We start from the raw sequence: 13,109 nt of genomic DNA, 5'->3' as shown, positions 1-13,109 counted from the left end.
TCAAAACTTTTAATACCATTCAATCCACTTTTGACACAACCTGTACATTTCTCTCTGGCACACACCACCCTCAAGAGGTGAACATCATTGCATTAAAAAAACAAATGTCTGCCAACCTTCACTACACTGCCAAATTGTCAAGATAAGTCATGCTGCTAAAACAAGCAATTAAATCTTGGTCTCAGAACCACCTAAAAATTTGATGTTCAGTTGATCTAGAAATCACTAAAAAAAGTAATTCAGTCCTAATAACTGAAGTATGTGGCTGTCTAATTTTATAATTTAACAAATGTATTTCAAGACTAGACCACACGGTTTTGGACTCTCAGGATTAGGGATTTCAGTTTTTTGAGACCGTACAGAGTAATGTATGAAGTCAGGGATGTAATGAGTTATACACATCAGTGTGTGCACTGTGCATACCTGCTGGATGATGTTTGTGTTTCACTCTTGCAGTCATCGCATTTGGGTTATTCCTGCCAGGGTAGCCCTTGGGTGGCTCAAATACTAGAGGCTTAGTATTTCTGAGTTGGTTGCTGTCGCTTTAGGACTGACGTCAGGTCATCAGTAATATAAAGTAAGGCAGCTGACGCCATTACATAAGTCTTTCTTGCCATGGAGCCCGAAGCAGAAGCAATTTGCATGAGTGATGGTCAGCCGCTACCCGAGTTTCATCTTCCGAATTGAAGCTGAAGTCTTCTAAAGTTAAGTACCCCGTTGGGGATCCTCTTTTCTTGCACTAACCAATGTCAGAAAAAGTTAACAATTGCCTCGCATCTGGAAAGCAAATACCACACCGAGACTTTCATTCTTACTACGTCACTTGCTTAGGCCCGGAGCACGACGTCTTCTACTGTCGCTTCTGTGCTTTGTTCAATGCCAGAACTATACGTTGTCAGGCCCTTAGTGCAGCTAGATATTTTTGCTTACAGTCCTCGAATTCCAGTATGGCTTTGGTAAGCCATCCAACAGCAGATCTTCTGAAAAAACGTAAAGATAGCAGAGACAAACCGCACAGGTCCAAACCTACCAACGATCATCCCGTTAAGCTAGTAGTCAGTTCTCTGGTCCTCAGTGATGCGCTTCCGCAGCCCCTGATGCCTGCTTGTGTGGATTCGCAGGCTACTACAGAGACCCTTTCGCAAAACTCTTCTTTGACTAAGGATCCTGCGGTTATCTCTACCTTGGGTGGGTCTGGAGCCGCTGAGCAGGCACTGGCTTCCGAGGAAGTCCTTTGGGGTCTATATTATATTCTCGAAAGCCGACTGTTGAAGCGGATATTGTCGACACGAGAATAGTGAAAGCCCACAACATCGAACGTGTAAACTGAAATCTCCATAAGAGGAGATTTCAGTTTACTGCAGTGTAGTGCGGTCTCGGAGTTGGTATATTTAAGTAGTGGGGGTGTGGGGTGCTTAAACCAGTTGGAATACTTTTTTTCTTTCTTTTTTTTTTTAAAGTTTGATATTTGAAGACATCAGCCATATGGTGTTAGATGTTTTCAACTGTCGATCGTATAATCTAGACCCAGTCCTTCACACTACCGATTCTCCACACAAACCGACTTCTTTTGCAACTACCGTTCTTTCGTAAACTACAGCATTTTTTAGGCCCATGTTACGAACCACACGCAAGAAACTGACAACCCAATCTCAGGCACCTGCTTCCTTGCTGCCCCAGTCCAAAATGGTGGAAGACCTTATCATGCTGATCAGGGGAAGCCGAGCTACCCCTTCCAAAAGGAAGAGATCTGTCCCCTGTAGTTTTTGTCTAAACAGGAGTCCGATGACTCTGATGCATCTGAGTATGAAGACATGCAACCCCTCTCTGCTTATGAGGATTCTGTTGCAGAGGATTCCATTCCTTCAGCCTCTCCCCCAGAGGATTTTTCCTTTGAGGAAACCCTTCACACCTTAAGGAAACATTTCCAGTGGGAATGTCAGGACTACCCTCAGTCTAAAAGAGACTCTGGGAATTCTTAGATCTTCCACAGCACAGACCCCTGGCCATCCCCCCAGTCCTGGATGTTGTGGAGGATGTTTTTCTGGACTCCAGCTTGACTCCTGACACCCTCCCTCCCGCACCCAGAAAATCAGACCGGTATTACAGAGTCCCTGACTCGCACAAACTTCTTTTGCTGACCCTGAGGTAATTTCTCAAGAGCCTAAAGGAATTAAAGCAACTTCTGCTAAGAATCCTACCCCCTCAGATAGGGATTCCCGAGCACTGGACAGATGGTGTAAAAAAGTATACATCTCAGCTCATCTTGCTATCGGAGCACTAAATTGTCAGTTCCATATGCTAAAATTTCAGCAACATACCCTGGAACTCCTCAAACAAAAAATGTCTTCCTTTCCTGATTGTGCAGAATCTAAGTAGTTACAACAGTTAATGTATTCTGCAAGCAAGTCAAGTAACTAAACGCACCTTGCACTGTGGTTTTGATGCCCTAGAAGTGTCTTGCAGGGCAGCAGTCATCGGTTCTGTCCTTAGAAGGCATGCATGGCTTAAGGAACAGCCCTTGCCAGATCATGTTAAATCTAAATTGTTGGATGCCCCCTTGCACAAAAACAACTTATTTGGCACTAAGGCAGAAGAGGTCTTAAAAAAGATTGAAGAAAAAGCAAAATCTATGCAGACAGTTAAGGATTTCTTACAGGTCCAGTCACCCAGGTTCAGCAGGCATTGTCCCTCTAAGCACTGGTCCTTTCCTGCTCCCACTAGGTCAGTTCTGCCCAGACCCCAGGGAACCAGACCTCACAGACAGCAGCCACAGGGTATGCAGATAACTAAGCAGTGGACTACTTCCACTTCAAAACCAGGGAGTTCTAAGCCACCCATTTATGGTAAGAACTTGCAATGACTCTCCTCCCCCACCCCCTCCCTCTGCCCACCTCCACTTACCCCTAGGAGGAAAACTGTCCTTTCATGCAAACACCTGGGCCACCATTACTAACGACCACTGGGATGTTCTTCATGTTTCACTGTTGCAGTCAATACATTTGGGTTATCTGCCTACCTCCACATTCCTATCAGGGAGTCATGCAGGAAATCACTCCGTTTCAGAGCAGGATCTCAGCACTTTCAGTTCTCTGCACTTCCCTTTGGCTTATCTACTGCTCCCAGAGTTTTCACAAAAGGTCTGGCTCTGGCCATTGCCTGTTGCAGACAAAGGACTATCCAGATTTACCCATACTTAGACGACTGCCTAATTCAGGCAGACAACCAGGAAAAGCTGCTCAAGCACCTGGCCTTTGTAAAGTCCATACTAACCTCCCTGGGGTACACAAGCAACGAAAAGAAATCCAAACTAGTACCCACCCAAAAAGGATTGTATTCCTGGGAGCAAGCCTGGGCACAGCATCCCAGATGGCATTCCTTACACCAGAAAAGCAAACCTTCCTGGCAGCCTACTTCTCTCAACTTAGCCACCAGACCCCAACTATCTGCAAGGAAAATCCTGCAAGCTCTGAAGTTCATGGCATCTTGCATTCTACTCCTTCCATATACTTCAGCAATGAAAACGACAATGTAAATGATACCAGATGCAGAGACCAATCCAACGGAACAAACCACAGCTCGGACGACAGGAAAAAAGTTGATTTATTTAATAAACAGGCTTGAAAAAAGCTCCAACAATGATAAAACTCCACTGAAATGACTATAACTCTGGTTAAGCGCTTTCATCTGCAATACAACAGACTTCCTCAGAACTGAGTTCTCAGTTCTGAGGAAGTCTGTTGTATTGCAGATGAAAGCGCTTAACCAGAGTTATAGTAATTTCAGTGGAGTTTTATCGTTGTTGGAGCTTTTTTCAAGCCTGTTTATTAAATAAATCAACTTTTTTCCTGTCGTCCGAGCTGTGGTTTGTTCCGTTGGATTGGTCTCTGCATCTGGTATCATTTACATACTCCTTCCATATGCCAGGCTGCATATGAGGAAACTTCAATGGTACCTAAAAAGCATTTGGTGTCAACACTGTCAAGACTTGGAGTCTCTTATACCTATAATACCTTGCCTCAGAAAAGATTTTCTTTGGTGGGCAACAACATGCTCTCTCAACAAAGAAGTACCTTTCTCATCACCCCACGCCACCCAGACCCTCACCACAGGTGCATCAGATTGTGCCTGGGGTGCACACCTGTACGGCAGGTGCATACAGGGCCAATGGAGCCCACAAATCCATCTGCACATCAACCAAAAAGAGATGATAGCTGTCCAGCAAGCTTTGATAGCTTTCAAGCCCCTTCTCTCCCCAGGGGCTATCCGGATCAAAACAGACAACACAATTGTGATGTGCTATATCAACAAGCAGGGAGGGACTTAGTCCTACCCTCTATGCATGCTAGCCATGACCCTTTGGCACACAGCCTCTGCCGTGTAACTCCACTTGTTAGCACAATTCCTCCCGGGTTCTCTCAACTCTCTGGCAGGCCAGTTAAGCAGAAATCTTCTGGACCCACATGAGTGGCAGCTCAACAGAAGAACCTTTGCCCTAATAACTCAGAAATGGGGCACCCGGAGGGTCTACCTCTTTGCCTCCCACACCAACCATCAGCTCAGCAAGTTTTGCACCAAGGAGCATCACTGCAGGGCTTGGAAAGTGTATGCCCTGTCCTTCCCCTGGGTCAGTCTATCGGTCTATGTTTTTCCTCCACTACCTCTCATTCCCAGGGTACTGCTTTAAATAAAGGAGGAAAAACCAAGAGCAATTCTTATAGCTCAAGACTGGCCTCGCTAGCACTGGTACCCCTTGCTGCGCAGCCTGTCCCCTCTTCCACCTTCACATCTCCCTCAGATTCCAAACCTCTTGACCCAGAGGGAAGGGGATTCATACATCCCCAATTGCAGACACTCAGTTTGGCAGCTTGGCTTATTCCCTAACCCCTGATCAATCTGCTAACCTCAGCAAACAGGTTCAAGATGTTGTACTTGAGGCCAGATGCCCTAGCACTAGGAAGTCTTATGCTGACAAATGGAAAAGGTTCTGCACCTGGATTCAGGCTAAGGGAGCCAATATGGCACAGCCCTCCCTCCCTCTCGCTCATCCTGGATTACGTAGCTGACCTGCTACATAGTGGACTCTCCTTTTCCTCTATTAAAATTCAAGCCTCTGCTATCTCTGCTCATTTTCCCACTGAGCAGCCCCTTTTCTCACACCCTCTGATCAAACAGTTCCTAAGAGGGGCTAGCAACTTGAGGCCACCAAGAAGAGCACCAACCCCAGCTTGGGACGTTAACTTTGTGTTGGAAAAGCTCACCCCCTCCCCCTTCGAACCTTCCTCTTCAGCAGAGCTAAAATGTCTCTCCTGGAAGAAAGCTTTCCTTCTGGCCATCACTTCAGCCAGAAGGGTCTCTGAGCTGCAAGCACTCATGGCTGTGGAACCCTTCATCTTCCATGCTGACAGGGTATCCCTCGGGATTAACCCATACTTCATGCCCAAGGTAGTGTCCAGTGTGGCTTTCAACCAATCCATTCATTTGCCCACCTTTTTCCCTAACCCACAGAACAAGGGGGAAAGGATCCTGCACTCTTTTTAGATGTGCACAGACAGCTCAGATTCTCTCTAGACAGGACAAAATTTTTCAGAAAGTCTGATCAATTGCTGGTTAGCTTTGCTGCAGGGGCAGAGGGCAACACCATCTCCAAACAAACCAACTCCATATGGATAGCACACTGCATCCATTTCTGCTACAAACAACATGGAAAACCTCACCCCCAAGGGGGTCAGGACTCACTTCACTAGAGCAGCCTCCACCTCTGCAGCTTTCCTCAGAGGAGTCCCCACCAGGGACATCCTGGAGGCTGCCAACTGGACATCTGTTCACACCTTCACCAAACATTATCACCTGCCTGTCTTCTCCAAATCCAGGGCAGGGTTTGCCTCTGCAGTCTTGCATGGCATCCTAGTCAGCCCCTAGTTTCCTTGACTGCCCCCACCCTTTTCCTCAGCTTTGGGAATCAACCCAAATGTGATAACTGCAACAGTGAAACACGAAGAACGTAGTACAGTTATGTACACTTTCCATAAATGTAGATGTTCGATTGTATTCACTTTTGCAGTCCTGGTTCCCCTCCCTCCAGCCCCCTCTTCTTTCTTCCCTTTCCTTACAAGGGACTTTTTGGTATTTACTTTCTACTGGTGGGGTTCTTCCACCAGAACCTGGCTTCCTGACAGGCTAGGGCAAGAAAAACTGATGTAATGGCGTCGGCTGCCGTACTTTATACTACTGACGACCTGACATCAGTCCTGAAGCGACAGCAACCGACGCAGAAATACTAAGCCTTTGGTATTCGGGCCGGCTGAGGGCTACCCTGTCAAGGATAACCCAGATGTGATGACTGCAACAGTGAATACACTCTAACATCTACATTTATGGTAAGTGTACACAACTGTACTTTTTCCTGGTTGTGACACAGGATCCCAAGGAATGTGCACACTTAAATGGTACAGCTGGTTTGTTTTTGGGGTTATTTTGAGAGAGAGACTTATTTTATGTATTTGTTGTGCATGTTTTATACATCTCTATTAGCAAAACAGAATACTTTGTTTTTTTAAGCCTTATTCATTAGTAGTAGTAATACTGATGATGATCACCTTAATAGTCTTTGCTATGAAAAAGCGCCAGGTTCCTGATGTGCTCCATATAGGTATGCGCATTGGAGGTAAATACCAGGAAATGTTATCACACTGTGTGTGTGGCATGTGTGTGTATACACATACATGCACTATAGATGTGTAGATAATAAGGCTGCACCAGGGTTGCATGCATTGCAGCTGTGGTGGTGAGTATTCAGGATGGGATTTCCTGAAATGTTGATGGACATTGCTGAACTGCAGCTGTACGTATCACATGCTGTAGATTAAGATCCAATGCCTTAGTAAATTGTTTGTCCTTCGTAAGTGCAGCTATGATGTGCCCACCATGTATGTTTTACAGTTGGTGTGGCATTAAGAAACATAAAACAAATAAGATATTGCTGAACTACAAAATATATGTTGTATGCTTCTTGGTCTTTCCAATAGGTCTGTATTTGTAAGTTGTTATAGTATGTTATCAAGGCAGAAATGTTATGTATGTGGCTACAGCAAGAAACAAAAATCAGCTGGGTCCAGTGCTTCGGATTTCAGCTGTATTAAAACATTTAACACACATCTGTTTATCTTCTTTCTATGTGTTATACATTAGTAAGATATGAGGAGGTGTGCATGGTGCAGGTATTAAAATCTGCCAGGTGCTCTTATTTTGGCTTGTACCTTACAGTACCTAGGTCTGTGACCTGTACTCTGCATAGCTCCATCTGATTTAGTGCTCTTACAAAATGGCATTGGTATTTCTATATGCATTAACATTTAGCTAGGTTACAAAAGAAAATATGGAGTACATGTTGTATATGCAAATTCCATATTTTTGAGACACTAGTAATCTAGCACTGATTTGTAAATGTTTCAGTTTTCCTACCCATCAGCTGTTCATTTGCATGTGTCACTGAAGTTCTGTATGATATGTATTCAGAAGTCTGCAGTCTGGAAACTAACGTTCAAAGTACTATAGTGTATGCATATCTTCAAAATGAAGATCAACTGAGACAGAGTTTACTAATGAGAGTTTTTCAGTGTAATAGAAACGGTATCAAACCGTGCAAGCAAAGTGACTGATTTGTACCAGTCCACATAATTCTCTGTATGTCTGGCAACTAAATCACCTTGTCCAGATTTGTTTTGCTTGTAAAATTTGCATTGTCTGTTTTAAAGACTTTCTTCAAGGTTGGTTAGTGACCAGTTTTTTATATATATATATATATATATATATATATATATATATATATATATATATATATATATATATATATATATAAAATATTGATGTAAATTCTGCATATGTAGTTTGACTCTTTCTCAGTATTACCTGGTTGTTGAGCGCTTTGATTGCTTTTTAGACTCGTGGCACATTTGTGTGTGAATCTGGTATTGATGATTGAGGCTTGTATGCAGTTTGCTTTGCAGAGTGAAAGTGTTGAAACCTTCTGATAAAAAAATAGGATTGCAGATCTAAAATGCCACTCCAGGACAGGAATACAATTTGTGTTGCATGCTAACCTGCAGAACTTTGACTTTGATTGTGAAAATTGTTCGGCCTTTGACAAAAGTCTATCGCAGACTGATTATTCTGAAAGGTTTGCTTTTTGGTATGGTTCTGCTAGAGGAGTGCTCTCTCACTTTAAAGGGTTTTAAGAGGACTGTTGCTCCCCACCTTGCCCTCAAGTTTTTAAACCCAGGTCCAGAGAAAAGAGCCACAAAAGTTGTTTACTCATGTCTGCTGTACTTGGAAGGGGCAAGCAGATCAGGTGTTTAGTGAACTGGCATATTAAAGTCTTCTTTCAAGTTATAGTTCTTTGTATTCTATTACATCCGCTACCTCTGTACTGAACATTTGAGTAACTTTAATTACAGTATTTAGGTAGTTTGAATTGCAAGAATGAAATTTACTCTCTGAGCAGCATGTTCCTGTGTAGCACAGGTTGGCGGGCTGTTTTGAGTGAACTGAGAAACAAAATCATTGTTGGCATTTTTAGGAAACTGTTTTCCTGTCCATGTCAGGCTAACAGTGGTGACATGACATTTTTTTTCTTTTTTATTTGTTGATGTGGCTGTAACTGGTGACATAATTATTGGGCTGCATCTTCAGGTGTGTAAGCCAGTTGTCTAGTACAGCTGAAAATAAGCAACAAAACAGTAACTTCTGCCTGCAAGTAAACCATTGGGATACACAATGAGAAGGTGAATTGTTCTGTTTTTAAGTTGAAATCTGCAAAAATGAAGTATGTTATCAAAAAAGATCAAGTTTCTTTGGCTGCTTCAAACACTAATGGATTATTTTGTTTACTTAACATTCCTGCATATTCAAGGAGCAAGTTAGAAGCAAGCTGTAGTGTAAGCTAATTAAGACAGCTAGCCCTTAAATGTTAAATTTCCCAAAGTAATGCAGCTCAATTCACTTTTTTAACATGAAAACTATATCCTGTTTACAATGTACAGTAAATGAAATTGCTCAATTTTTGCTGCCTTTGTTTTAAAAGGATTACAAGAAATTTAATTTCTGCAGTTCTTCATAGGTTCATACTAGGCTATCTGCCCTAGGGCATTTATAAGCCTAGCCAGAATGTGTTTGGCTTTCGCCACCCATTTTAAATTTATTTTGCTATGCCCTTTTTCGAGGTTAGTATAGTGTGCCTCTGTCTAACAGTGACACAGAAGTAATACTCTGGGTAAACCTACGATCTCCCATCCACTCATCAAGATTCCTCTTGAAGAGAGTCAATGAGGGACTCTGCCTAACCTGGACTGGGATTTTATTCCAGAGTGAAGGGAGCCTCTGGGTTATGAATCTGTCCCTCCAGCATGTCCTATTTATTTCAGTGCTAAGGTTCAAGTCTCTCAAGCGCGTAGCTCGATGGGATTTGGATTTTCTGAGGTGCAGCATGTCCATTAATTCCGGGTTGGACATGGCTTTATACGTCAGGCACAGATCGCCTCTGAACAGGCGGTATGCCACTGAGTAGAGCTGGAGTTTCTTTAACCGGGCAGCATATGACATCTGTTTGAGCCCTTTGATCCTCTTGGTGAGGTACTTTTGGGCAGGTGTCTGGTAAGGTACATCCCAAAAGGGGCATTGTACATCAATTATGGGCCTGATGAGGGATGAGTAAAGAGGCACGATGACCTCCCCTGATCTAGATGTGAATCTCTTCATGATTAGGTGGGCTATATAAAATGTTTTTCTAACCACTTTGGCCACGTGGTTGTCAAATGAGAGATTGCTTTAGCCACGTGGTTGTCAAATGAGAGATTGCTATCAACTTGGGTCCCCAGGTTCCTAATTACTTCTTCTGTACTTAATGGATTACCACCTAAAGTGGTAATTTGTGGGCACTTTGTTTTTGCCAAAGGGGATGACTATACACTTTTTGGCATTTAGCTTGAGGCCATGGCTCTGGCACCAGTTGTCTGTTTCTATGAGGCCCTTTTGGAGGATGCTTGTGTCGGCTGGAGAGTCGATTATGGCGCCCAGTTTGCAGTCATCTGCAAACTTGGTCAGCCACAGTCCTTCCGTCTTGGCCTGTACCTCCGAGAAATATATACCGAACAAGAGAGGTCCCAGGACTGAGCCTTGTGGGACACCACTTGTAACTGGTTTGGAGTCTGACCTGGCTCCAGCAATTCTAATCATGTGGGTTCTGTCCTTGAGCCAGTTTGCAACCATCTAGTGACATAGGGGTCTATATTTAAGCTGGTGAGCTTATCTATAATGCCCGAGTGGGGTATTGTATCGAAGGCTTTTGCGAGGTCCAGGTAGGCTATGTGGACTACCTTCCCCTCGTCAATGGCCTTGGTGACTGTTTCAAAGAAATCAACCAGGTTTGGTGAAACTAACTAACTTTAAAGCCCCCCCAACACACACACAGACACACACACATGCACACACGCACACACAGACACACACACACAGGCACACATTCGAACATGGCCTGTTTGTAAATTCACCTGGTCTCCAGGTGTGAGCTGTTTGGAGGGAACTATCCTTCAAGTAACGATTTACCCTTGTCTGCACATTCATTCCAACCTCAAATAACTTGTTAGTGCCAGCACACTGACTCCTCTAATTACTTGTTTTTTGGGCCTAAAGGGAAAGTCTAATATTGCTGTGAAAACCCTACAACTACAAAACTGGGCTTGGCTTATATTTAAGTTGGTGTACAAGGTGACCTCAGTATATAGATTGGTAAAGTTTTAAGTTATTGGCCAACAAAATTCTTATGTCAGTTTTTTCCTGCAAGCAACTCTGAGTCTTGGACTGCGGTACTTTAAAGTTAGTTAGTTTCACCTTTATTTTCTTGTCTGTACTGATAACAGTATTTTTTTTCCACACTATTTTGGGTTGGTATGAAAATGAGCAATTTCCTATGGGAACTTGACACAGCATTGGGTGCTTCTATTTTTATCATTTGCTATAGGCTCTTTTGTGAGTTTTTCACAAGCTGGTAGCCGGCAGAGGCTGAAAGGCATTCTGACACCTGTAGCTAGGGTTACCATCTGTCCCACTTTGTGAGGGACAGTCCCTCCTTGGGCAGTTGTGTCCTGACAAAAAATATTAAAAATGGCAAATGTCCTGAGATTGTAGGACATAATTATGTCCCATATGTTATGTAATAGTTGCATAAAATAATTATTTCTCTATCTAAAATACCTACATATTACAAGAAACAGAATAAGCAACTAAACTGCTACAAGAATAAGCTTTTATTTAGGCAAAAAAGTAAAGTCTATCCTTCGAACTGACCATGGTATGTGTCGGCCTGTAAAATCTGATGCGTGTTCCGAAAATGTCCCACTTTGGCCATTTGAAAAGGTGGCAAACCCTACCTGTAGCAGAGAAAGTGTATGGGGAGGAGAACTTGAACTGAACCTTTACATAAGCAGTTGATTTGGCCAGTGTTTCATGATGAACTTTTTTTTTCTGTGCGCCCTTTTTAAGGGACTGCAGATAATTTTGAGTACTGCCTTCTGATTCACTGGAGATTAGTGAAAGGAATGGCAAAAATGTTAAGCTGTGGAGGTCATGTTTTTCATAAAAAAAAGTATTGCTGAAAGAGTTACATTGGTGTCATATCTTCATTCCATACTGGGACGACAAATTTTATTATCAACTGGTTAGTGCTGACAAGCTATTTGTATTGCATTGAATGTAGTACCAGTCATAAAGTTTTTTCCGCAGTCCGCTCAATTAATTGATATTGTAGACATTGATTGCATTACATTTCTTCGTGTATTTTATTTTTCAACAGAATACAGATTGGAATAAATATGACGACAGGCTGATGAAAGCAGTAGAAAGGGCTGATGTGGAAAAAGTTAATTTGTCCCTTTCTAAGAAAGGGCTGAATCCGACCAAGTTGGATGTAGAGGGACGCTCAGCGTAAGTAGTACATAAACTTATTTTTTTTTTGCTTTTAATTTGATTTATCATGCTTGGCTGATGGCAGTGTTTTCTTTCCTACGCAGCCCCAAAAAGACCGTTTGCTTTCTTAGTGCTGTGTGTTATTTAGAAGGTTTTAAGCTGTTAAACATTGGCTGATTTGAACTGCAGTCTTATTACTGCTTATTTTCTGAATTTTCTTTACGCTATAAGTTAAAACAAGATTACAAATTATGTTCCTCTCTACTGGACTGATTGCAGTTGCAGTGTATCACTAGAAACTAATTGAATATCACAGGGCAGTGATTAGGTTATAATGTAAACAAGCTTGCCTTCATTGTCAGTGTACAAGACCATGCAGCTTATTGCTAAACATTTAGTAGGCCATAGTAAATGTTCATGGTATAAAGATGCACGTCTCTGCTCCTGTTCATCTGCCACTAGATAATCCCCACACCACATGCATAGTTCCCTATTCCTCCTTGATTTAACACATCAAAAGTTCAGCAGTAACCTAATTCCCCCCTAGTTCTCCTCTTCACAGTACTCTACTTCTACTTTCCTTACCCAGTCACTTCTCAGCTTTTCTTTCACTATACACTCTTTACAAACACTATTTGGCTGTCATACCACCAACGCATTGTCATTTCTTGTAGCCATGCACTCCGTTTACCTTCCACTTTATCTCTTGTTCATTTTCTCCTCTTAATGTGCTTTACCACTTGCTATAATCTAATTTTCTTAGCTGTATTTAATTTTCTGTACCTGTAAAAAAATTTTTTGTGTGGAATATTTTTCCCACATGATTTACTCTAATTCTACTTATTGTTGCTTAAAGATTTTTTTGTTCACTTTGGGCAACATATTACCAGTAGTTTATTAAGAAGCCATTTATTTCACATAAGCTGCTATTTCCTGCATGTTGCTATCACTGTACTCTGGTTTTTCTCTGGGTTTTTTTCTCCTGGGTCCCCCACTAAAATGGGGGTACTTGTTGCACACACAGACTTTTGCAGTAAACAAATGCATATAGATAAAGAAATGAGCCTTGCTGTGTATATGATTGAATTTTCAGAAGCCAAATTAATTACTCTGGTGTTGGTTTAGTGGAATGCATTATCTGTGATTTG

At 42.4% G+C, this 13,109-nt stretch overlaps 1 protein-coding gene across 1 annotated transcript in view; it reads left to right on the top strand.

Moving 5' to 3' along the window:
* Positions 1-13,109, top strand: part of UACA (uveal autoantigen with coiled-coil domains and ankyrin repeats) — an 845,278-nt gene that overhangs the window by 25,220 nt on the left and 806,949 nt on the right. The window contains exon 2 of the mRNA XM_044077695.1: positions 11,849-11,979. Coding sequence (XP_043933630.1) covers positions 11,849-11,979 — 131 coding nt within the window. The remainder of the gene's footprint in view (positions 1-11,848; positions 11,980-13,109) is intronic.

This window comes from Protopterus annectens, chromosome 7.part0 (assembly GCF_019279795.1).
Source record: "Protopterus annectens isolate FY-2018-M chromosome 7.part0, PAN1.0, whole genome shotgun sequence".
NCBI lineage: Eukaryota > Metazoa > Chordata > Ceratodontiformes > Protopteridae > Protopterus > Protopterus annectens.
This window is presented reverse-complemented; position numbering and strand designations above follow the sequence as displayed.